The sequence below is a fragment of the Cydia amplana genome, chromosome 1, assembly GCF_948474715.1.
Source record: "Cydia amplana chromosome 1, ilCydAmpl1.1, whole genome shotgun sequence".
Taxonomy (NCBI): Eukaryota; Metazoa; Arthropoda; class Insecta; order Lepidoptera; family Tortricidae; genus Cydia; species Cydia amplana.
The window spans coordinates 12,700,615-12,726,277 of record NC_086069.1 but is presented as its reverse complement, the minus strand read 5'-3'; the positions used below and the strand labels follow the sequence as shown (position 1 = coordinate 12,726,277).

Here is a 25,663-nt window from a genome sequence, read left to right as displayed (position 1 = left end):
ATAAAGTATATTTAGTAAACCTAACACAGAATACTAGAGTCCGTCTAAACTAACTCTGCACAGGCTTTGAACTTTTGAAGTGGCAAAGTGTGGAAGTTCATCTACATGACACGTATCTAAACGTCATATTTTCACATGAATTTGATGTTTATGGTGATACTGGCACCCTCTGTCACTGCAAAGTATGTGCAGAGTTAGCTCCGATTTTAGATATAGGTAAGTATATATGTTCCAAAAAGTACTGGCAAATGATGAAGGAGCATACATTTTACACTCATACCTAATGTCACTTTTGCCGTTGTTAATCTTATCTTATCTTATACTTTAAACGAGCAATTCTTGTTTATTTATTTATTTATATACACCTATATATTTCGGGGATCTCGGAAACGGCTCTAACGATTTCGATGAAATTTGCTGTATGGAGGTTTTCGGGGGCGAAAAATCGATCTAGCTAGGTCTTATCTTTGGGAAAACGCTAATTTTTGAGTTTTTATATGTTTTGCTAAATCATTTATAATTGTACAAATTCAGATTGCAATATTATTAAAACAGGTCGAATTTGTCCACGGCCCAAAGCTAGAGCCGGAATGGAACTGGCCACACGCTGTAACGCAATACAAAGAGCAACAGAGCGGGAATCAATTACAGGGATCGCTTCATTAGCCGTCGATACAACCCCGAGCGGGCCGGATTTGTTGGCCCCTGTTACCTACACACAGTACATTGCGTAGCGGAGTGAGCGCGCAAACGAACATGTCGCGAGCGAGCATTGCCTCCGAAACATTTACCCGGAGAGGATGAATCTGTTTAAAGTTTTAGCTAATAAAACATTACGTTTTGTTGGACCTGACACGCGTTTAGGTAGATTGAAAAAACCACTTGCTAACACTTTCTAGTATTCTAGTTTTGTAATACCTATCATTAAAGCATTTTTTCTACTCCCGTACTTTTATTTGTCATTTAAAGGGTCCTGCACACACCTTTAAACCCCTATCTTATAGTTGTCAAGACAAGTCTTTAGTCTATTCCCCAAAAAAGTATTTGTGCATACACGCAGTATATTTTTGGCACTTTTACGATACTTCTTGTAATCACCACTTAAACAATGTTGTATGAAATACATTGTTGCCAACCTAATTTTAATTGTCATCTCTGACAGATGAGTACTAACTAGTAGAAACAATAAAATTGCTTCAGAAGTCAGAAACGCGCATGTGACACCCGTAATATTGCAAGATCCATAGACTACGAACACCGCTTAGCGTTGCTTGTTAGTCTCCATAGGCTACTGTGGCCAAAATCGAGAAAAAAACTGTCCAAAATTGTTATTTAACTAAGAGCAAGTAAACCAGGGCCTCATGAGTTACAAGAAGGTGTCGCTGACCAACCGGCCGTGGGGCGCGGGGCGCGGTGGTCGGGTCGCGTATCTTAGCTGCATACTTTTGGTTTGTTTACCTACATATATTATGTCCTATATGATTCCACTTGTTTAAAGTATTATTTTTGTTGAATGAAAAATATTAGTTAAATTTACATATATTTTCCAAAGTAAGTGTTTGGTCGTAGAAAAAGTATTGTATGCAACGTTGTTTAACTGAGTCAAAAAATACTCGTGGCGTCTTTAATAACAATTTTCGGCTTCGCCTCAAATTGTTACTCACGCCACTCGCCTTTTTTGACCCCTCTTAAACAACGGTTGCATAAAATACTATTTTTTACTCGCAAGAAATATTATTTAATACTTAATTTATTTCTTTATGATTTAGGTAATACCTGAAAATAAAATTTACGTTTAATTATTGAAATCACCTACATACCTACTTATAACTCTTTGTGTTTTTGTACGAACATACATACCTACTTACTAAGAGAACCAGCAATGTATGGTTGGCCTCGGTAATAACCGCTCTTAATAACACAGTAGGAGGAATCGAGAATCGGTGGACAGCGGCTGAATCGATATAGATAATGGCCGATTACTTAGAGCTGACAGCCCTACGGAATTATAGAGATGCCACCATTTAACTATCGATAAATTAATATATATTTTTATACAAAGTACCTTAAGTTTTTTGTGATACGCATATACTGTGTCATTGGATTCTTATTTTTTACTTTTTAGGGTTCCGTAGTAGTCAACTAGGAAACCTTACACTTTCGCCATGCCCGTCTGTCTGTCGTACAAAATGGTAAAAAAAAAACTATGTATAAATAAATAGGGTACAGTTAGAGTGGAGATGATTTTTTTTTTTCGCTTTAACCCTATAGTTTGGGGTTTCATTGGTATTTGAAAATGAATAGGAGTGTTCAACCACGATTTTTTGATAAAGTGTATATTTTCGGAATTTCGGAATAATCGCACAGAAAGAAAAAACTATCTAACTATTAGACCATGGGTCCGAACATTATTCAAAAAACGTGATTTAAGCTTGATAAAGATTTTGAATAAAAACTATAACGAACGTGATGGGTTAAGATATTTTTTAGTTATAGCAAAAAGTCTTCCCTTCTTAGTAAAAAGACGTAAAAAGCGCTACGAAGATACTCCGTTTTGCTTGTAATGTACATATGATTATGATAATTATAATACTTATAATAGCCGCCGTTCAAGGCAGCCTATTGTAACGGGCGGGTATAGTTTGTAGCTTTCTAGTAGAGCCCGAAGGCTTATCCTATTGTCTATTGTTCAGTAAAACCGCACTTGCTACTTACCTGCAAAAAAGGGTCTTTTTTATTCTAATTTGCACCTGAGCGGAGGCTAGTTCAACGCTCAAAAAACCAGTGTAGGTGCGCTCTCCGATAACGCGCCTTTGTTACGCATCTCAATGACACATTTTAGACTGGTTTTGTAGCGTTCGACTCGCCGGCACTCAGCAACCGAAGTACTGACCACACACATCGGTACCTACAAAATACTTATCCATTAGTTCATTTTGAATCTTATTGCAGTTTCCATAGGAGTTGTAATTCAATTACCTGGGTAAAGTGAACGAGCGATTTTTTATGCAGGTGATTGTGGCACGTGGCACGAGCGGTTTTACTAACAATAGACAATAGGATTAGCCGTCAGGGTCTATTAGAAAGCTACAAACTATAACTAATACGCAATCGGAACCCTACACTAAGCATGGCCAGACATGCTCTTGGCCAGTTTTTATTCTTGTAGACATGGATATCACATAACGAGACAATATTGACTTCTTTTGTAGCATTTGTTTTTTTTTGTTGCATTTTTTGACAATTATATTTTTTTATAAATTAAAAGCCTCATATAACTAACTTAGATAGGCGGAAAGCTAGTCCTGGAATATGGTCAACGATTTTGAGCCTGCCTTGTTAGTTTGCTAATTTGCGATTCATGAAAAATTTACATTCAAATTAAATCGTTAACAATTTCCGGGGCTGCCTCTTAGCCACCCTTATAAAACTATGCTCCCTTCTGAACGTTTTAGTGATAAGTGGAAAATTACAAATACATAATATTAAAAAAAAGGAATACCTAAATAATTGTACCTAAATATCGATAACGTCAACCATGTCTCAGCACTAATCTATCTTGCAAAGCATTGTATTGATTTTGTGCCTATTTTTATTTGGTCGAAGCCCACCTGGGGAGGTAAACCGTACGATTTAAGAAGTCATTGGGCTTTATTCAACTCTAAACACTAATACATCATTTCTAAACCGGTCGAGTTGCCAACGAGATGACATGACACAGGTTTCCCATGGGATGGACTCATAAACTCTATTCCTAGTGCCTTAAGGTCGGAAATTGTGTTTCCTTTTTTTGATTTGAAAATAATATCTGTAAATGGGAACCATCTATGAAATGGGAGAATATTTTTCTGATATCTTTTAAGGGAGGATGTGTCTTTATTTTATGGGGTTTATAGATTAATAGTTGTTTTGTAAAGTGTAAACGCCTTTATCATTTTTCTGTAACAAAATAAACAACAATATCAAACCAATTAATGTCAATTGATTAACAAATTAAATAAGTTAGTTGTTGGTGAATTACGTGATGTAAGCTGATCGATGCTTTCACGTGAATACCTATTCTTGATGTAGATACCTTATTAATATAAATTAACCAGTGTAAATCCTAATGAGTAATTAATATTTACAACTTGGTCACCCATCAAGTAGGTATACCAATTCAGGCATTGAGACGAACACTTACATATACGATTTTACATGAGCCGAGCTGTGCTGCCTGAGTCAAAAACTGTCTAGCTGTTTGGGCAGTAGGGCGTGCCAATGAAACGCACATACATACACTCGAAAAACATTACCCTCCTTCTGACGCAGTCGGGTAAAGAAAAGTGAACAAACTTCAAAAAGGATAGGCAACTGATATTTAAAGGGCTTGTGCACAAATCACGTGAGGTTCGATAGGGGAGGGGGGAGTCACGAAAAAATCACGACAGATCACGATGTGACATAATAGGTAAGTAGTCACTATAAAGTACTTACCTCATTGATTTCTTTTTCACTCCTACTCAAAAAAGGGTCTACCGCACATGTCCATTTCTAAAAAAAAAGCGGCCAAGTGCGAGCCCATCGCCCATGAAGGGTTCCGTATTTAGGCGATTTATGACGTATAAAAAAAAAACTACTTACTAGATCTCGTTCAAACCAATTTTCGGTGGAAGTTTACATGGTAATGTACATCATATATTTTTTTTAGTTTTATCATTCTGTTATTTTAGAAGTTACGGGGGGGGGGACACACATTTTACCACTTTGGAAGTGTCTCTCGCGCAAACTATTCAGTTTAGAAAAAAATGATATTAGAAACCTCAATATCATTTTTGAAGACCTATCCTTAGATACCCCACACGTATGGGTTTGATGAAAAAAAATTTTTTGAGTTTCAGTTCGAAGTATGGGGAACCCCAAAAATTTATTGTTTTTTTTCTATTTTTGTGTGAAAATCTTAATGCGGTTTACAGAATACATCTACTTACCAAGTTTTAACAGTATAGTTCTTATAGTTTCGGAGAAAAGTGGCTGTGACATACGGACGGACAGACAGACGGACAGACGGACAGACGGACAGACAGACAGACAGACATGACGAATCTATAAGGGTTCCGTTTTTTTCCATTTGGCTACGGAACCCTAAAAACATGACATGGGCAGGTATAGCTATCTCACAACAACCTTTTCAGTAAGTACCTAAGTGTCCGAGCCTGTCAAAACTAAAAGCCTGAAAGCTAATAAGCTCAACTAATTAACGATTGCGCTGATAAGGCAATCACTTAGAGCTAAAGTGCCATCAAAACTCTCAAAAACATGTTCAAGTACTAAATTGCGTCAAAGTACTTAATAGTAAAATAATAAAATGTGTAGATAAATCATGTGTGCCATAAACACATCTACTTGTCTACATAAGTATGAATAGTCTGTGAAATTATTTCCACATTTACCTACTTACCTACAACGGATGATAACAATGCAAGTGAGACTAATGAGATACTTATTTTAATATTCAATCGTTATTGGTCTGACCAAACTAAGAATTAGACGACTAAATCTACAAAGTAACGCATCTACAGCCGCTTTCATCTACCTATCACAACACTAATAATCGTCACCCAGATTAGGCGTGTCCATTTAATAAGTAGCTATCAATTACCGAGTCCTACTGATAACATCGTTCACGATAACAATTCGGCAGTGCCAACCACACCGCCACCATGTGTGCGTGTCGCCAGAAGAAGGCTTCGTTCTTCATCGAAGACATCCTGAAAGATTCCAAGCCGTACAAGAACATTAGCAGTGAACCGAAAGAACCGTTAACGTGTTCTGCCCGAGAAGAACCGGTCCAACGCGAAGCTAACGATTTAAAACTAGATGCTGGCTTCAACGATGCAGCTCGCTTTGAAAGAATCGAGAAAGAAACCCAATTTAATGTGATTTGCGAGGTTGAAAAAGAACTAGAATATGGTAAAACTTACCTGGAACATAGGAGAAACACTTTCCCACTATATCCAACAGCCCTAAAACCAAGTTTCCCTTGGCCGCCGTACAAGAAAGACACAGCCTTTGACAGGCAATTCAGCTATTACAGTGACTCTATGCTGAATTCGGACCATATACTGAGGAGTCAGCTAGCTGCTAATAGATTCGTACCGCCGTATGTCCCGCAACCATTTGGATTTAACAGAGGTGAGAATTAAAAAGCACACTATTGAACTGAATTCTCATCAATAATGCGTGCGCGTTAAGATGAAAATGGAGGACCTGCACGAAATCGCCTTTTCATACAAACGTAGTCCTTCGTAGTACGTTGTATATCAACCACAGCTATGCCCCTACGTTGGATTTTTTTCTAATTTTTAATGATTTCAAGAGTTAGGAGCATTTAAAAATGTGTAGGTATGTAATCTACTTACATCAAATAATGAAAAAATATTTTCCATATTATCAATGTTCAGAGAGGAAAATGAGGATTACGTTGGTATGGGAGAAGCGGCCGTTCTCTTTCCTCTTAAGGATGAGTCGAGATAACAGAACTAGTTGATAATATAGCAGAGAACTCGTGCAGGTGCGGCCGGTTATAAAAATGATAGACAGGTATTGCGATTTCCTACAATTCAATGGATAAAAGTAATAAGATATTATAGTAACTAGGTGTTTATCTTTAAATAAATAAAAAATAGATTATTAAGCTGTAGCAACTACAGATAAGCGAGTAATAAAGTAATTCAGGAATGCTATCAAAATCACGCACTGTTGGGTAGGTTCTGTTCAATCTGAGTGCACCTATATACCTACCTAATATCTTATAAGTAAGTATATACCTACCTAACCTAGTAGTCAAAAATTTGCGTTTAATTCCTGACTGTACTTAGTAAAGTTAAGGGGCCCACTGATGATAAGTCCGCCGGGCAATATCGGCCTGTCAGTTGTTCGGCAGGCCGATATCGTGCGTCGGACTGATCAACAGTAGGCGCCTTGAGGACACCCGTTTTAAGATCATAGGTACCTAGAAAAACATTCTTTCATTTGAAATGAGACTTTACTCCTGACGATTTTTAGAATTATCATAGGTAAATATTAGATACATCATATTAGCTACAGCTGGGAAAGAGTGGATAAACCAAGCTAAAGACAGAGAAAACTGGAGGAGGCCTATACCCAGACAGGGGTCCTATCCAAGAAAACGATAATGAAACATTTCAATAGTAGGTATACTTAGTAAATAACTTATAAATAAATAAATAAACAATACACTCTTTTTGTTTGGGCAGTCGTGTAATAAAATAAATAAATATTATAGGACATTATTACACAAATTGGCTAAGCCCCACGGTAAGCTCAAGAAAGCTTGTGTTGTGGGTACTCAGACAACGATATAGTTATCTGTAGAAAACTAATTTGGACACAATACTTGTACGATTCATTGACTGTGACTGTGACTGATAAACTAAGCCATAAGTCGAATGTACAATTAATGTACCTAACATTACCTACACACCCTATACTTGGGTATTTGCTGTGCCTAGGTACCTACCTATATGAAAAAAATTAAATGAAAATCTTTATTTTAGGCAATCAGTGGTTCATAGATAATACCCAAGCAACACAATTCCCCTAATGAGGGCGCCACTGATTAGTCGACCCATTCTCAAACAAAATCTTCTCCCACAGTATCTCCTGGGTGGAGCTCTTGGTGGGTGGGAGGCAGACGCAAGGGAGGGCAGGTGCGCTTCAGCGCAGGGCAAACCAGCGCTCTGGAGCGCAGGTTTAGCGCCTGCAAGTACCTCAGTCCGGACGAGAGGCGAGCGCTGGCAGCCAGCTTACGGCTAAGCGACAGGCAGGTGAGACAGTACTATTATCTACGTTTGAGCTCGTGGAGAAAGAAGTGTGCATAGACCAGCATTTCCCAAACTAAGGGTCGAGACCCATAGGTGGGGCGCGGCGCGAGCGCAAAATTTGGGTCCTAAAGCATAAGACGACATACCGACCGATCGGGTTAACAGCCGATACTGATAGCTAATATTTCATGCTCCCTATTTAAGACGGTCAAGAGGTCGGTCCCGAATTTGGCAGTTTTTGTTACGTGGGTCGGAGAGGGACTTTGGGAACCACTAGACACATAGGGAAAGTAGGAGCAGTAGGTACAACACAATGCCAATCGGTGCACTTGTGTAGGCTTAGCGCCTTTAAATACCTCAGTCCAGACGAGAAGCGAGCGCTCTGCCAGTCATCAACAGGCATAAGTAGGTACAGTACTTTTTTTTTAGTCTAGACTCCGTTACGCATCTGCCTCCTACGGTAGGAGGCAGACGTAAGCCACTAATTAGGACTCCTACCCCCAGATAAGCCTTAAGGCATCACAGACTTATCAGAGAATTAAGTTAGTTAATACCTTCCAAGTTAGCATAAACACGACCATTATTTTCAGGTCAAAACGTGGTTCCAAAACCGTCGTGCAAAATGGCGTCGCATGACTCCCGACTCGTCGGATATAGGCAGCCCGCCCACGGAGGACAGCGACGATGACGTACACGTCGCGAATGGGAGCTGACTAGGACAACGTTAAGGAATGGATTTATGGGCATTGCACCGTAGACGGGCCACACAACCCAACAAGTCAAGTGTAGGCATGAAACTGGCCACGCTATTATTTTACTAGTGTATCAAATTCCATTCATTTATCATTCGTTCAATTCGCACGACAACTATACTGAAGCACGATTATAACATAGACCAAAAAATTTGACTTTTTCTTTCGCTGATTTGTCATATTCCGGGGCTTTAGTTGGCCTTTCCTCAAGCAAGAATCACAATAACCGTATTTTGCAAACATAAGGGCGCTGGTAAACTGGCGATTTGCGAGCGAGCTGAAAGCGAGGCGAGCGCGCAGCGAGTTCGCCGTGAGCGCGCAACGATATCGCCGCGAGCGATATACTTTGTTATTGGTAGATTGCTAAGCGATCTAGCAATAACAAAGTATAACACTTTAAACTCTCGCGTTTTGTACACATATTTAATTACACAAACGGGTCTACCGCGATATAATTTCATTGTTTTTACCTTTAATTCCGACGTTTCAGCTGAGTTGCACCAGCTGTGGTCACGGAAAGACTGACGTCCCAACAAAGTCAATGGAGATATTATTATTAAAACACCACTAAACTACCCGAAATTAGTTCACTCAGCTGAAACGTCGGAATTAAAGGTAAAAACAATGAAATTATATAACAAAGTATATATTGATAAAAATAATAAGCGCAAACCATCCGATAATTAAATACCTAATACAACCGTAATCCACTTCGTATATAGATAAAATTAATATCAAACATAGTATTTTTTTAATATTTTATTTTCATAGAAAAAAACAAGTTTAAGGAAAACCTCAAAACAAACAACACCATTAAAATCAGAGGAAAACATAATAAATAAACTCTTTATTTACATCTTATTTAACCTAAGTTAAATTAGGCCCATAGACAACTTGTACAGTGAGTACAGTCAGTATTAAAAAATATTATTAAAAATAAATAAGTACAGTCGACATTAAATGTACATATTAGGTACTTACACACATTTTTCGCATTCACAAGTCTTACAAGCCCTCGATAATCGTTTGTCCTTATGCATTTTGTCATTTTTTAGAAAGGGGCAAAATTTAACAGAGATTTGCTAAGTTTTATGAATAAGTATAAAACTATAACCAAGCATTATGTTACATTTTGTGACGACTGTACTAAGAAAATTGATCATTTCACTCTTTTCTACTAATAACGGGAGATGAATTACTTAATTTTAATTAGTCATTTATCTACTAATCAAATAATCTTTAAGGACCTACTACTCCTACTAGCGCAGAGTTCAGTTTGTATTTTGTATCGCTAGACCGATTTTGGAAAATTGTTATTCTTTCTGTTTTAAAGGACGAAATCAAGGGAACCTTTCAAGTAGTATAGGCATTACAGAATAATGATAGTGACTCCTGCATTTGCTTTTGCAAAGCACAGTTAGGTAAAGTGGAACTGCTGATGAAGAGTTGTGTGAAGTCGGCTCTTTTACACCATATTTTATCCGCTAATATCATAAAGTTCGTTAGAATGAAAATTACGATCTGAATTACGTCGCGAGTCATACATATTAACAGTAGATATTTATTACAAATATATGTGTCGCTTAACTTCAAACTCGGGTAAATCCATTCGGCCACGTCAGCAAATATATCTACCCTATTACCTTTTTTTAATACCAAAATAGCATAATCTGACTGATATTATGCATCAGTACATTTACCTGAGTTTGGAGTTAAGCGATTCATATGTAAAGTAACCATTCTCATTGCTTAACTTTTTGAACGCTTTGTCATAAAAACGTCACTTACACGCCAAGGTAACGGGCACAAGCGAGCTTAAAGTGGTTTAATGCGTAATTTGTGTTTTATAAAAAGTTGCACTGCAAATATAATTTTTATGGCAATTTTAATATGTACACAACCATTAACTATGAGAATTGTTACATACATTTCGCGTAAAAGTAAAATATCATGTCATTTGCGCTTCATAAATATCACATCTAAAGTGTCATTCAATAGAACTTGCTAACTATGTAAACAAAAGTTACGAGTAAATTGACATTCAGTGTCAATTTTAGTATGGCGGTTTGTTTACATAGTTAGCAAGTTCTATTGAATGACACTTTAATAAAAATTCTACTTCATTTAAATATTTATCTAAAATAGACACCAATCTACAATGTTATAAATGTCTCCACTATGTAAAATTGTATATATTACTTACATAAATAGTTAGAGTACCCATAAACTGCAGACCTAACTTCATAAAGAGATTTGTAGTTTTAGCATTAAGTATAATTGGTTCATTTGGCCCGGGCAGTTCACTTCATGGTTTGCTATTGGGAGTATTGGGTTTCAATCTCTTTCTTATTAACGAAAGTGGCGCCACCTTCGCTACCCAGTAACAAGACACGAAGTGAGTTGCGGCCATAAGGGCCTGAATGCCAAAAGTTATTTAACGACGAATACATTTCGTCCAAAATACAACTACTATACCTGTTTAATAAACTTTAAACTTAAACTAGAAAAAAAGTCATGAGTGGTGTGCTAACCGTACTAATATACATACCTTGTATTACAGTTTATTTACAAAATGGATAGGATATAACAGACCAGAAATTGTAATCTTTACATCATTGAAAGGTTATTACAAACCCTAACGTCTTTAAACAAATAAGTATCGAATAAAATAACAAGTATAAAAACAACGCATAAGTATTGCAAACAGTTATTAATTATTATACCATTATAGTATTAGATATTTTACATGGATTCGTCTTTTTAAGTCAAGTGCTCATTCTTACAATAAAATTGACAGTGTTCGTAAATCATTCTCTCACTCATTCACACAGGCAGTAGTTTTCTTTTTCCACAACAGGGAAAAATCGATTTATAGGAAAAGCTTAGCTGTACTATTTAGCGCATAGTGGGGATTAGAGAAAGAAATAAAAGTGTTTATCAGTCTGGGAATCATAGAATGTGTACTGACAGAAACAGTGCATATAATAGCATAAATTTGATTTAAAATGGCTTCAAGAATGACTGAGGAACTTACATTTGAATTAATTATCAGTTATGTCCAAGTTGCAATCATTATCCGAAAAACCAGGAACGGCGTAGTTTACATCACTTCGAGTTGCTCCTTTGGTTTATTACTTAATTATTTCATTGAGAACTATAATAACATATAGCTAACATAACACACTCGAGCAAAAAAGTATAATAACATAATGTGTACCTAGTAAATAAAATACGACCAGTAATATATGATCAATAAGAGGACGTTGTTATATTCATGTATAGGGTGACAGTTCAGCATACTATGAAAAAATAGTTCTAGTGAAATTTCGCAACATGGCGCGTGATCATAATATTCCTGGTCAGGCTTTGTAAAGCCTGTAATTATTTAACCTGTCAGCTCCCAAGGGCTCAAATTTGAGCCAGAACGCTTATGGTGACGTCACAGTTTAAGTGACAGTTTTATCGGAGTCACATAGGTATTGAGGAGTATGATATAACACTACCCAACTGCCGGCATTTAGCAGATGATGACGTAAACTTGTATCAGTATCACCCATGGTCTCGGAGCGCTATCACTGGCGGAGTATATTATTGTAATATACACCGCCAGTAAGTAAATGTTCAAATAAGAGATTATTTAATACTATATAAGAAAATCGGAGACTACACAACAAGACGTGAGGCGGGTTTAATCCTATGTTGTCAATCGCTGGCATATTTTTTAAATCGGATTATAAAACCTATCCTTACATATCAGCAGATATATTTTACACCCCCATCTAAATCGCTCCCAAATTAGATGACTACAAGCATTAAGGTAACTCTTAATACGACAATTAGAAAAACTAACTACTGACAAAATGTCCATTGGACTATTTGACTAAAACATTAAAATCTGTAAAGTGCCCCAAAAATCTGTCTGTCAGTAGACATTACCAAGAATACGGTGTTAAGTGAGTGTTCCCAGCAGAATCGCAGCCCCGGTAAAGTAGGGCTGTCCGCCTGGCCCCCTGATTGAGCAACACTTGTCGCGGCCGGCGCCGCGGCCGGCCGCGGGTCGCGGAGGGTCCACACACACTAACACCTCGAGCCCTATTCGGCTTTCCTGAGCGCGCCGCGCGCGCGCCACGCCTTTAGGAGGTTCATAGAGAAGTACAGCTGGAAGAAGTGCACCTGCGACGCCAAAAGCACAAACGCGTACCACAGCAAGCCATAAGGGAGGCCCTGAAATATAGACACAACTATATAGGACTTTGCATTTCACATGTTTTTTGGTATAAATAGGTCTGTTCGTCATTAACTTTAGAATTCGTCATTTCACGTAGTACAAAACCAGAAGTAAATCTATTGTTTGCCTCTACTTGTGTTGCTGTTTTTTCCGCGTTATATTCTTCTATCAAGGTGTGTAATAATTATAAACACTAATTGTATTATACTGTACAAAACAAATATTCTTTATAGCTGGCCGAAGGGAAATTGAATTTTTTTCGTAATTATTTTCTAAACGTTTTAGTTTCATGTAATATAAACTTATCCCTAGCCCAAATACCAACTTCTCTATACTAAAATAACCTTTGAGAACTACTTGAACATTATGCACGGTTTTTTTGAGATATTGGCACACCAAGAGAATTTAGCAGAAGACCAACCTGCCACAGCTCAACCTCAACCTCCGAGCTGTCATCCTCATCTTCATCCCTAGAAAGGTACCGCCAGACATCCCCACAGTAGTATATCACGCAGTACAGCAGTGGCCCGAAGCCCAGCGCACCAATGCCATACACGTAGCGCCGCAGCTGCCGGATGTTGTTGCGCTTGATGGCAGACAGACCCAGAAATGACAGCAGAAGGGACAGGCACCAGATGTACTCCCACCAGAGGGGCTGGAATTTGTTGAATAAGCTATATAGTATGTAATTAATAATCCATTGGATGGATTAAATAATTAGTGGTACTGAATTATTAATAGGCTATTTGTAAGCTAATATGGCTTGGGCCACCAGGCACTACCAAGTCACTTCACCATAGCTGAAACTAAGGTCAATGAAGAAACATGAGCATCAGCATTTTAATGAAATGTTTAAATCTTTTAGATTGTACAATTGTGCGTTGTGAAAGGTAGTTGCCAAGTTTTGGACAGATATTTACATTTATTTTTTTAGTAATCAACTACTTGAAGAGACAGCAGTAATTTTTTTTATTAGTATTATTTTGTATTCATTAGCAGTTTTGTTTTTTTTCCTATTTAATATATTGTACTAGCAAAGTGTCGGTAAGAGTGTACATTGTACAACTTTAAATCTGGAGGATGCGGGCTTAAACCCCAGCTCATACCAATTTATCAGCAACTTTTGTAGGTATAGCTGGTCAACCAAATCTTGTTAGTAAAAAAAGGCGCGAAATTCAAATTTTCTATGGGACGATATCCTTTCCCGCCTACATTTTTCAAATTTGCCGCCTTTTTCTACTGTCAAGATCTGGTTGACCAAGTATAAGTTCAATATTATATCATTTGATATTTACCAATCACTTTTTGGTGAAGGAAAACACTGTGTGAAAACTGGACTAATCCCAATTAGGCATAGTTTCCCCTCAGGGTTGAAACATTAAATTGAAGTTGCTTTCATAAAAATGAATGCCTATGCCAATTCTAGGGATTAGGACCCCAAGCTCCCATAACCCATGGCAAAAAGCTGGGATAATAATATGTGCTACTTTGTTTTAAACTAAATAATTGACTACAATAAATTACTAGTCACCTGTGGTATCTGTAGTTCCTCAATCTCCAGTATGAATATGTCAAGTTTGTCCAGGATGTCTGCGGAGAGCTTGGCAATCATCACAAAGAACAATACATGGTGAAAGAACACACAGTACTTGAGCCGAGATTTGTTCAGCGCACTGCAATATAAAAATATTATTGCTCATTACAATGTCAAAAGTAAGTAAACTAGTATTATTTACAGTTGAAAATCAAGTAAATTTAAACATCATAAAAACATGCCACAGGAGGTATAGTGACTGCAATAAAACATTACTCCTTAACAGACATTTTTTTCTTTCTTGCCTTAAAGACTATAATAATTGATGGCATAAACCTCAAAGGAGACTCAGCACTAAAAAAAGTTTGGAGACCCTGGTTAGTTGTGTAAAAAATACTGGGGTAGGTAATTTAATTAGGTATGTAAAAAAACTAAACCTTAACTTGCCAATATAAATAAAGTGCAGTATTTTAACCTAAGCAGTATAGTAAAACACATATGGGATTCAATACATAAAATTTGAGTAGGTACTACCAAAAAACAAAAACAAACAATATTGAACACAAATACAGCTTACCATCTAATTGTTATCTTATAGCACAACAATAAAAATCTTTGCCTAACGAACTAGTGTATTCTATCTGGATTAATGTTTCAAATAAACGGTGCGAAATGTTTCTGTATCTTTGGCTTCTGTCTAAAAATAATTTGAGTGAGCGAGCTGTCCCCTGTCACAAAGCTATGGGTTCTAACCTTTTAAATGATTTATAAACTTCCAAACACATTCTTTCTAGGTCACAAAATTGTTAAATAACATTTATATCTCACCTTATTTGATACTGGGCCGCTATTTTCTCCCTATGTTCGAAGTCAGCGCCGTTCGTACCTGTTACCATAACACCACCTCTTGAAGCCATTTTCCTAACTTAATCGCTGCTCAAAGCAGACCGATGTATACCAGACCACTGTACAAAAACACTACAAGTACACCATTAATATAGATTCGTCGTGAATAAGAATTTTCAGTCAAATTATGAATATTTTCTGCCAGCCGAAAGAAATGAAGGATCGAACTGCCAAATGTGCCAACGTTTCAAGGTTTATAGAGCTCGTTCGGAAATAGTGACATATGATTGAAAACCAAATTTTTAAAATAAGTTAATAAAAAAAATATTAAATCATAGAGATAAATTAATATAAATATTTGTTAAATGAAACAAGAATTAAATGAAGAAGATAAATTGAATAAAAGTCTTCTGCAGATTTAGCGCCATCTACCGAGCACAACATTAATCATTATGTACACATGTCGACTGACACATGATCGTAGTTTGTGTTTTTTTCGCTAGGTAGCGCTTTTGGCATAAAATTGAGATTTGTACTGTATTGCCTCCGAAAATAATGAGGGTGACGGCGCGCGAACTCGTTTCAGTTACATTGCGGACCATTGAGGTGACATCAATTCAGCCGACCGATCATACGACGCAATGTAATCAAACTCGCATGCGAGTTCTCGCCCCGTCTAAATGAGCCCTTATTGTGACTACAACAACCACTACAAAAACAATATTATTTTCCTTGAGTACAGATAGCAGTAGAAGTAACATTAAGCGGGCCAAGGGCCAGGTGTTCTAAGAATTGTAGTAATTGTAAATTAGTGGCTCTGTTATAGACCTCGCCAACATAGTTTATAGTCGTTAGAATAGTTTAAAAAATTAAAATGACAAAAAACAAACATTTTTTTTTTGTTTTACTTAATATTTGCAATTAGGTGACAAAATAATATTAAATACCTACTTAATACTGTACTTATAGGTAAGACAACATTTCTTATATACTTGGTCAACCAGATCTTGTCAGTAGAAAAAGGCGGCAAAGAAAAATGTAGGCGCGAAGGGATACCTATCGTCCCAGAAAATTTGAATTTCGCGCCTTTTTCTACTGACAAGATTTGGTTGACCATCTATATTCAAAAAACTGTCATGTATAGTCTGTCAAACAACTTCGTCAGTAGGAAAAGGCGCAAAATTCAAATTTTCTATGGAATGATAACCCTTCGCGCCTACATTTAAAAAAAATCCGCTTTTTTCTACTGACGGAGACGGGACAGACTATATCTTATCTAGGTAGCTATCTTTTTCCAATATCAATACGATTGCTTTATAAGTGTTCTATACTGGCGACCATCACTTCCAACTTCTCCTTAAGCTCGGTGAATGACGGCCGGTCATCTGGGTTGAAGGAGCAGCAATGCTGTATCAACTGGTACCTGCCGACAATAACAATCATAATGAAGTACCTACCCCATGGAAATTGGGTAGGTACCTACATCTACCTACCTACCTACTTAAACCAATACAAGTGCTATAACAGCGAAAATCGAAGTTGGCAAATTGGCGGCATTTTTCTCTTCCATTCTAATTACGCCTTCATTGGAGTAAAAGAGATAGATCCCCGCAATTTGCGCATTTCGGTTTTCTCGGTAGCCCCTCTGGAATCGCGTTCAGTGCGGTCAAAGGGTCAAATGATAGAGGACCTTTCAAGAATTATCGTTTTGACCCCGATGTATGTACCTAGCACTAGTTTCAGATGTCTGATCTGATGGCTTTAAATGGAGCCAAATTTATCCTCCTGTACATAGGTATATTATGCGGGTTAAATCGGCAGCTCTTAAGGCCCCTTATCATTGGCCTTCGTTTGATCAGTACATACCTAAGTACAGAACGCGGCAACCTATATTAAGGCCCGATACTACAGAAGGAGAGATGAATATTGTTATCTCACTCTAACAAATAGCTTTGTCCCTACTTACGTAAGTAAAATTTACAAGTGTATCTTGGGCTTAAAAGTAGAGAGTGACACGAGTTGCCTATTTTATACTATTTGTCGGGCTTGGATGAGCATTTCAGCCGTCGCGGCGGCCTGAAGGACTACAGGGAATGTCGAATATCGACGATCTTAGGGCTCTTTCAATATTTAAGAGATAGAAATGCTGATAGAAACTCAATGCTCTATTTCATTGTTCTTGCAGGTAGCCCCTATGAGAAGGGGTATAAAGATAATAGATCTTATAAGACACAAGGTACCTACATGTTCTCGCTGCAGTTGTCTGGCCGTTGCATTCGCTTGCCCTGTCTCAAATAATTGTACAGAAAGTGCATGGGGATTTTTGCATATGGAGTTTCCCCGTATGTCATTATTTCCCAAGTGAGCACGCCAAAGGACCATCTGCAAAGTCAAAATAGGTATAAAGTAGTTAAATACGTTTGTAAATGATAAATTAAAACTTAAACATATTTCAAATACGTAGCCTGCTATATTAGGTACTTTAAATAATAAGTACCTCACATTACACAACATTTTGACGAAGCATTGTGGCAAAACAAAATCCACCGCACGGGCAGCTTAGGTCCATACCTCTGTCGTGCACTTGACCTACCTACCTACCTAACCTAACCTACTTAAAATAACAAGTGTACTGAAGCATCACTTGTGTCTGTCGACGACTAACAGCGCATTTGGACGAATGATCAACCTCACTCACACATCAGACTTCGTGTTGTAGTAGTTGTGGCAGAGCGACTCGGGCGCCATCCACCTCACAGGCAGCTTGCCGGCCGTGCGCTTGCGGTAGTAGTCGGAGTCGCGTACGTCGCGCGCCAGCCCGAAGTCTGCCACCTTCAGCACGCGCGAGCCCGACACCAGCACGTTGCGCGCTGCCAGGTCGCGGTGGATGCACTAGGAATACATAACGATACGCTTTATATACCTACCTACTACCATGTGGCGCGGTCATTGAAAAACTCGAACCCATACCTATATAAGAGTCCATCAAAGAGTTGGTCACTATATCTAACAAAAAAAACTCTTGAATTGAATAAGTACCTAATTTCTCTTTCTTATTTACGTAAACGAAGAATACGTAATAAACGAAGAATATTACATATATACACAGCAGACTTACGCCACGTGATGCCAGGTAATCCATTCCTCTGGCCACCTGCAGAGTAAACTGCACTAACTCATGATGCTTCAGAGGCATTTGGTCTCCGCTTGGATCATTACTGCTCATGTAAAATAAAACAAATCAGTATTTTTTGTAAATAGTTGGTGTTTTAAGAACTTGCTAGAATTTTAATCAAACTTACACTGTATTAGGTTTATGTTTCTTGAGGTAGTCGCGCAAGCATCCGTTGGCAACGTATTCAACTACAGCATAAAGCGGACCACTTTTGGTGCAGCATCCCAGCAAGTTGATGATGTTCTCGTGCTTTCCGATCATTTTCATTATCTCTACTTCCGACACAAATGATATCATGTCGGCATCGGAATGACCCTCTTAAAAAGAACATGTAATTACTCGTATTATGTCACTAGATAATATTTTACCCCTTCATGTGTTAGGTAAATTTCAGACTTTCAGTAACATACCTTTCAGCATTTTAACAGCAACAGTACTGGGAAAATTGCTCTGCGTTGCTCCACGATATTTTGCCTGAACTACCTTTCCAAATTCACCTTCACCAAGGACTTTTCCCAAAGTCAGACATTGTCTATCAATTTCCCATTTATTGTCGGGAGGAAACATATACTCTGAGACATTTAGGACATCATAATCAGGAAACCTGTGAATGATGTCTGAGACCCTTTGCTTTTCTATCCTCACCTTAGGTATTTGCTAAAAAAAGTTAATAATTAACTCTCGTTTCGTGACATAATTAGTAGGTACCTATATTTCTTCATACTAATTTTGCAGTAGGTAAATAGGTATACTCGCAGTGCTGCAGTGTGTCCACACATGACCGTGACCGTGCCCAAACTACTAGTCGTAGGTGTCGTAGCTCAAACTGTGTATTTATTCAATGTTACGTTTCCTACTGTTGTACAACTTAAGTGGACTAAACATTTTTTAATGCTCATTTGACCTTTGCGTATCCTAGATAACGGTAAGTTATATACTTACCAAAGTACCTTCAGGAGTGTAGCCGTTGCTCCTCTCCCTTTCTATAGAGACAACTTTCATCCATTGCTCAAACATCACCTCTCTTGCCGTCTCAACGGCATGCCGCTTCAAAAGCCTCTCTCTTTTAAATTTTAATAATACCACTAGCACTACTATGAAGCTAACAATCAGTAATGTTGACAAAATAGCTGTAAGCCATTTTGAAATACCTCTCCCTTGGTTTTCAGGACCACCTTTAAAAATCAGATTTAACCTTAATTTAATTACGTCATGTTTCAATTTACCTATTATCGTTTGATTTAAATTCATGTAAGTAATAAAATTATAAATTTACCATTCGAGGGTCTGCCCAAAACGCCCACTGTTAGATAGCCTGTAGCCTGGTCCGTGCCAATAGAGTTATTGGTGGTGCATAAGTACCAGCCTTCATCCATCTCCGTAGCATTGCGTATTGTCAATGTATTATCGGAAACAGTGTATTTATCCTAAAAACAAAACCTTCTTTTCTTCTGATTCTTACTAGGCACTAATTATATTATTACTTAATTTTAAAATTAGTATGTCGATTCTCTTTCGCGTGTCTAAATACTATCAAACTCATATTATATAAATGATTTAAAGCGTACCTACGGACAATACGGAAGATTCACTTTTATATTTAAGTTTTAATTTAAATGCGATGAACGCATGCGTCATCGTCATCGCCCTAGGAAAAATGACAATGCGCGTGCAATGCGCTTACCGCGTAAAACAATGTAGTATCATTAGATTATCAGTTGTAAAATAGGTGTGCGGAAAACACAATGAATTTAACGCTGCGTTTATCGCATAATACAACCGCGCGCTTTGCATTGTTAAGCGTGTCCAATGATAAATAAACAAAATCCAACATTTCGATAAGGTAGAAAAGTTACCAACTTCCTGAGTTAACAACTCTTGTGTTGCATTACGTCCGAATCCAGAAATCACCTTTTCCCATTTGACAGAATAGTCCGTAAGGTTCACAGTCGGGCAAGACAGCACAACGGAGTCACTGATTAAGACTCGCGTGTTTCCAGGATATCCTTTTCTGATGGACGGGAATAGTTTAGGGTAGCCGGCTAAAAATACAAGTGTAAATTGTTTTTAAAATCATTTGTTCTAATGAAAAAAATGTAGAATTTTGGGCTTATTCAGAAGCCTACGTGGAATTTTGGGCTTATTCAGAAGCTAAGGACACGTTGTAAAATCAAGGAACTTGATTTGTGTTTCGTACCAAACCTTAATTGACACAGTGATAATTAATTTAACACAATAAAGCCGCTAGGGATCTCATATTATTTAGGTATAAGTAGTCACTGTGACAGGGTACGAAATATTACAGAAATCAAATTTCTTGACCGTACCTTACGTACCTAAACTAGCTATCTTCTACTGTATATATTATGTTCAATAGTGTATGTACTAATAATAAAACTGAAAAGCTTGTGGTTAATACTCTTGATAAATTTACTACTTTCTAGCCCTATCAACAGGGATATAATATAATATATATTATTTCTTACTAATTATTAACCGACGAACATGCTCTGTGCAGCCCAATGGATTACAGATACGACACGTGTAATTCCCACTATCCTCGGTCACTAAATCATTAAGTATTATACTCCACACGTCATAAGTTACTGGTAGTACTCTACCACGGTCGGTCCTTTTCACTGGCGTCATATTATCTTTGTACCAGGTAATGTTCGGGGTTGGTGTACCTGAAATGGAACCAATAAATTTTGATCAACTACAAAAAATGACCACATTATTATGTAGCCAGCAATATAAGCAACATCTTAGCTAAACCAACAAGTGTATACGCTCGTAAATAGGGGCAAAATTAAATGATTGATTTCCTATAGATATTCAAAATGGAGTAAGTAATTAGAATACCGGTCTTTTTGAAAAATCAATTTAATTTAAGCTCAGGGTTCTCAGAAATAAACCCTTGCAATTTTAACAGAGTTCAAGAAACACGATTTATATCTTCAAAAATCTCTATAATTAATATTTACATGAATACATACATATTATACTTATTTAATTTGACTTTTGGACTCCTAGTTTAGTGTGGGGCAATGCATAATTTATACTATGAGCTCTCATCCAATGTAAGTATATGGAAAAATAAATTATTAGCAGGAAAAAACAAATGAGTCGATTATGACGTAGGTACCAATGGAAAAACCTTCTTTTAACGATTCCTTGCTTGTTATGCTATTTACCTTAACAAAATGCAAGGAAAAATAAAATAGCGTCAATTTTAGTAGGTAATTCCATCCTTATTCCAAACGAAAAGTTAGAGACAAGTAAAGTACCTGTAGGTACACATTTCATTACAACTGAATGTCCGATATCCTTATACTCTTCTTCAAATTCATGTTCAACATTTTTAAGAACTGGAGCTGCACTATTCGATGCTCTTCTGTTTCTCGTTTTCGTGTAGTTTTCAAATAATTCCACTTCATCATAAGGTACATAATATACTTCCATCAAAGTTTCAAGTACACTCCGCAGTGGCGAAACTGTATATTTTGCCGAATTCACTTAAATCAAACAAAAAATTATCAGTTTTCATAATTTATTATTAAGGGATGATGATAATTTATTATTATGTAAATGTGATTATAGGAATATCTAAATTATTTGATAAACCGACTTTAGTATTCCCAAGAGAGGGGGTTTTCAATTAAGTTGATGTTTCTTACCTCAGAACTTCGTCATTTCTAAATCGATTTGTAATTTTTTAGGTCTTGGGGCTAATTATAATTGTTATGACATGTAAAATGGTCTTAAATAAATTGAATCGCATTTCAAACTGTTTTGGTAAGTGAGTTTTTTCTAATCATTATGTATTGATATTTATGTAATTTATTTACCTAAATACGTGAAGTTGAAACACAACTGTAAATTAAATTATTATATTATGTGCTTAAGAAAAAGTGACCTAAGTAAAGTATGCATAACATATAGGTATTAGGTATGTACTCACAAAAACTTACCCAAATAGAGATGAATAATGAAATTTAAACTTATTATAGACACAAACGGTAACATCTCCCTATAAACAATAATAAGCGGTAAGAAATTTTACAAGGGCACAACTACATTAAAAATAAACAAAAACACATAACTTAAAACATGGTAACAGTAAAACGTGCTGCAGCACTCGCTTCTTAAAGAACAAATGGCTGGGTTTTACAAGGAAGCTGTGATGCATGATTCAAACCAATAATCATATAAGTATACTCCGCAATTTCGTCGCACTGTCAAGACGTTCGGATTCGGATAGGTTGGGGAGTGAAAAACGGGTTATGATTAGTATGAAAATTTCATATTTCTTTAACCGAAATAAAATAAATGATTTTCAACCTAAAAAGGACCACTACTGTTATTATACCAGGGAAATATGACTACCTAGTTAAATTATAACAATACCTCATTAAAATTTTTCGCCAGTTTAGAATCTCGCGAAATAGGTTGTAAATTAACGGTACCTTATTCACATTCATAATCTTACGGTGGCATAAGTCTTATATCTATAATCTATAATATACCAATTCCTAATGTCATTCACAAATTAATTTGAAATACGGTCGGAGGAAGTCCTTATATTTTTGAAGTGAAACTTCTTTAGCGGCGCTGTGCACTTTTTGTGATGGAGAAAAATTTTAAACTCGTAACAGGTGTCACGTGACCGTAAGACGTAAGACGGACACGTGACCTGATCGAAAAACTGTTACTTCAATGTCATTGAGTTTTTCTTTATTGATTTAAATGCCATCTAGTGAGTTTCGCTCTAACTGGTATTAATATAACTCGAGTACTAACAGTGATGTTCTTAGGGGTTTCAAGTAATGCGACGAAATAACGCTAGATGGCGTTAACCTCAATTATACATAGTGCTGCAGACATTTTGCAATAGTGATTGAGTTTTCACTTCTGCCGGCACTCCCTGAGTGCAACCCGTTGTTTTTTTTTATGTAAGTAGGTACAATTTCTCTTTAATGGCATTCCCAATCTGATTTGCTTTGTAATTAAGTATTTAGGTAGGTACTGATATACTAGGTAATAAATATATGTATACCTACCTTTGGAAAAATAAAACAAAAGTAAATTAACTTTTGGTTTATTAAAAAAGTAATTAGGTCATACAAAGGTCAATACAGTGAGAGAATATTATCTTAATTGGCGGTTTTTGCTAAAAAGGGGAAAGTTAAGAACGTGTCAATGTCAACGGTACGGCTACCATCAGTTTGGCACTGACATAAACGCCATCGAGAACGTAATTTACTTTCTATATGTCGGGGCGTGACTCCAGAGGGACGTATTGCGGCGTTACAGTTCATAGTTTTAGACGCCTGTATACAATCGATTAGCAATGTTTGGCTACGTATCACTGAAGTTGTAACGAAATTCATAACGTAGATAGTAACGCCGTCTATTGGCATATTGTTGAACTATGATGACAGGTAGAAGGCTTTGGAACGTCAAGTTGTTTTAACTTGGGTGAAGTTTGGTACAAGGTGGCAGTTTTGTCGTTATGTTGGTAGACCGGTCGAGCAGGTTTGCCAGCTTGACTTTGAGGCGGGAGCGATGAGGCTCCGCCGGCAGACTTGATCGGACCGCGCTAGAGATCGGACGTTAGCCATACCTAGTGCCTAACTCGCCACGTTCCTGAAGGCTTATACCTGAAGGATTATTCTGAAAGCTTATAGAATCCAACGTTCTTTATCCATTTAGCTAAGTGTTTTATTCCAAGTGTTATTTTGATTTCTTATGTGTCATTAGAAGCTTACTTTTGTGAAATAAAGAAAGAATGTGTTGTTTTGAAAAGATGTGTCCCGCTGAGTTTGTTGCCGGTCCCATATTGGGCTAAATCTTCTCAGGTCAGAGGTGTAGGGTTGGAGCCGGCCTAGCTTAACTTGAATAAAGATTTGAACGTTTCATGTGATCTTTTATTTTACAACAAATCAGTTTGCATTCGAATAGCAATTAGTTCTTTTTATCATTTAGTACTGAACTATAGTAGGCGCTAGTATGGTTAACAAGTCCGAATGCTTATTTCATGCACTAGTAGCATACTAATTTAGCTGTGAAGTAATACATTGAGGTACTACGCCCATCGCCGTCGCCCGTGCCTCCGTCATCAGAAGTTGGGATACTCGTGTATTGCTTGCACAGCCACGTGGGAACATGGTGTATTTCCGTGTGCTGCAACCTGAGCAGAGACATCGCGAGACGCCATCAGGCCTGTAACACAGAAGCAGCTGTGCAGTATCTGCTGTGCTGGAGATTGGGAAATAAAAGGACAGGTTTCGTTCCAATTGTTTATTAGTGTTGTTATTTTTTTTATTTTTTGAGTGTAATTGCTAAACATAACAGTCGAACGTAACTAATTAGCTGTCGCTTTTCATATTCGTTTTTTAAAAGCCGTTTTACAAGTTATTGGAGCACGTGTTTGTTCGTGGAATAAAATAAAACACACTCGTTGAAGTTTAAATTTTAATCTGAGATAAAAGAATTAAAAGTCCTGTATCCATGTTTTAGTTTCCGCTTCTAGAGGACACTCGCAATCCTTGAAGTTTAACCTACTTAGGTACACAAGGGAACTGATACCGTGCAAATGATGATTTCAGTATCAGCCAGCTACGATAAACCACATCGTGCATCTCGCCATCTGCTGCAGCAACGAACGGCAACTGCAAGGCGGAAAGCATCAGCCGTCGTGCTTGGGTTGGACTTCCTTTGTCTTGGACGCGTGCATCATACTTTATTAATCTGGTGAGCAGTTCCCATTTCGTTGGGATTATTTTGAGATGTTTTACTTCTGTTTAAGAACTCTTGAGCGAGTTTCTGTAGTTGTTGTTGTCCTCAGGGGCTGACCAGGAGGTTCGGTCGTCCTTGAGGATTGTTCATGTGTGTTGGTCTTTCTTAGGGGCTGTCCATGGATTTCGGTCGCCCTTGAGAATTGACCAGGAATATCGGTCATCCTCAGGAACTGTCCATGGATTTCGGTCGTTCTTGAGGATTGTCCAGGAAAGTCGGTCGTCCTGGGGTTATCCTCGGAGTTACCTGGTTAAGACAAGGTGGCTGTCGGTTACCCCAGGATTGTCCAGTAATGTCGGTCGTCTTCCGGGGTTGTCCATGAGGTTCGGTCACCCTGGAGGATTGTCCAGGAATATCGGTCAGTTAAGCAAAGAGTTTGAGAGAAAATAGACTTGAAATTGTGTATCATGTGTAAGGTTAATGAACTATCTGTTGTCAGTTATCTTCATGCGAATACTTTTTGTACATTTCTGTCATAAAATAAAGACAATACCTTGTGACATG

At 37.4% G+C, this 25,663-nt stretch overlaps 3 protein-coding genes across 3 annotated transcripts; 1 reads left to right on the top strand and 2 right to left on the bottom strand.

The window, feature by feature from the left end:
- Nucleotides 1-5,500: 5,500 nt before the first annotated feature.
- Nucleotides 5,501-8,577, top strand: LOC134653264 (homeobox protein ceh-24-like). The gene is made up of 3 exons (XM_063508593.1): nt 5,501-6,174; nt 7,660-7,829; nt 8,417-8,577. Exons 1-3 carry the CDS (start codon nt 5,703-5,705, stop codon nt 8,537-8,539), a joined length of 765 nt encoding a protein of 254 aa, XP_063364663.1. The 5' UTR covers nt 5,501-5,702; the 3' UTR covers nt 8,540-8,577.
- Nucleotides 8,578-12,387: 3,810 nt separating this feature from the next.
- LOC134653255 (protein jagunal) lies at nt 12,388-15,430 on the bottom strand. Its single transcript, XM_063508582.1, has 4 exons — nt 15,169-15,430; nt 14,338-14,479; nt 13,228-13,461; nt 12,388-12,802 (listed from the first exon to the last, which is right to left on the bottom strand). Exons 1-4 carry the CDS (start codon nt 15,255-15,257, stop codon nt 12,671-12,673), a joined length of 597 nt encoding a protein of 198 aa, XP_063364652.1. The 5' UTR covers nt 15,258-15,430; the 3' UTR covers nt 12,388-12,670.
- Nucleotides 15,431-16,473: 1,043 nt separating this feature from the next.
- On the bottom strand, nt 16,474-22,452 carry LOC134647938 (fibroblast growth factor receptor 3-like). The gene is made up of 10 exons (XM_063502325.1): nt 22,333-22,452; nt 21,649-21,876; nt 20,848-21,048; nt 20,222-20,403; nt 19,638-19,788; nt 18,489-18,678; nt 18,305-18,404; nt 17,885-18,078; nt 17,431-17,568; nt 16,474-16,609 (listed from the first exon to the last, which is right to left on the bottom strand). Exons 1-10 carry the CDS (start codon nt 22,385-22,387, stop codon nt 16,501-16,503), a joined length of 1,548 nt encoding a protein of 515 aa, XP_063358395.1. The 5' UTR covers nt 22,388-22,452; the 3' UTR covers nt 16,474-16,500.
- Nucleotides 22,453-25,663: the final 3,211 nt, after the last annotated feature.

Coding starts and splice junctions, on each gene's coding strand:
- LOC134653255 (XM_063508582.1), bottom strand. CDS start 15,257: ATGGCTTCAAGAGGTGGTGTTATGGTAACAGGTACGAACGGCGCTGAC. Junction 13,462..14,337: donor AGGAACTACAGATACCACAG/GTGACTAGTAAT, acceptor AACAAATTCCAG/CCCCTCTGGTGGGAGTACAT. Junction 12,803..13,227: donor TTGAGGTTGAGCTGTGGCAG/GTTGGTCTTCTG, acceptor TCTATATTTCAG/GGCCTCCCTTATGGCTTGCT.
- LOC134647938 (XM_063502325.1), bottom strand. CDS start 22,387: ATGTTACCGTTTGTGTCTATAATAAGTTTAAATTTCATTATTCATCTC. Junction 18,679..19,637: donor TTTGGGCAGACCCTCGAATG/GTAAATTTATAA, acceptor GTTCTTTTTAAG/AGGGTCATTCCGATGCCGAC. Junction 18,405..18,488: donor AAACATAAACCTAATACAGT/GTAAGTTTGATT, acceptor TTACATGAGCAG/TAATGATCCAAGCGGAGACC.
- LOC134653264 (XM_063508593.1), top strand. CDS start 5,703: ATGTGTGCGTGTCGCCAGAAGAAGGCTTCGTTCTTCATCGAAGACATC. Junction 6,175..7,659: donor ACCATTTGGATTTAACAGAG/GTGAGAATTAAA, acceptor CTTCTCCCACAG/TATCTCCTGGGTGGAGCTCT. Junction 7,830..8,416: donor TACGGCTAAGCGACAGGCAG/GTGAGACAGTAC, acceptor CATTATTTTCAG/GTCAAAACGTGGTTCCAAAA.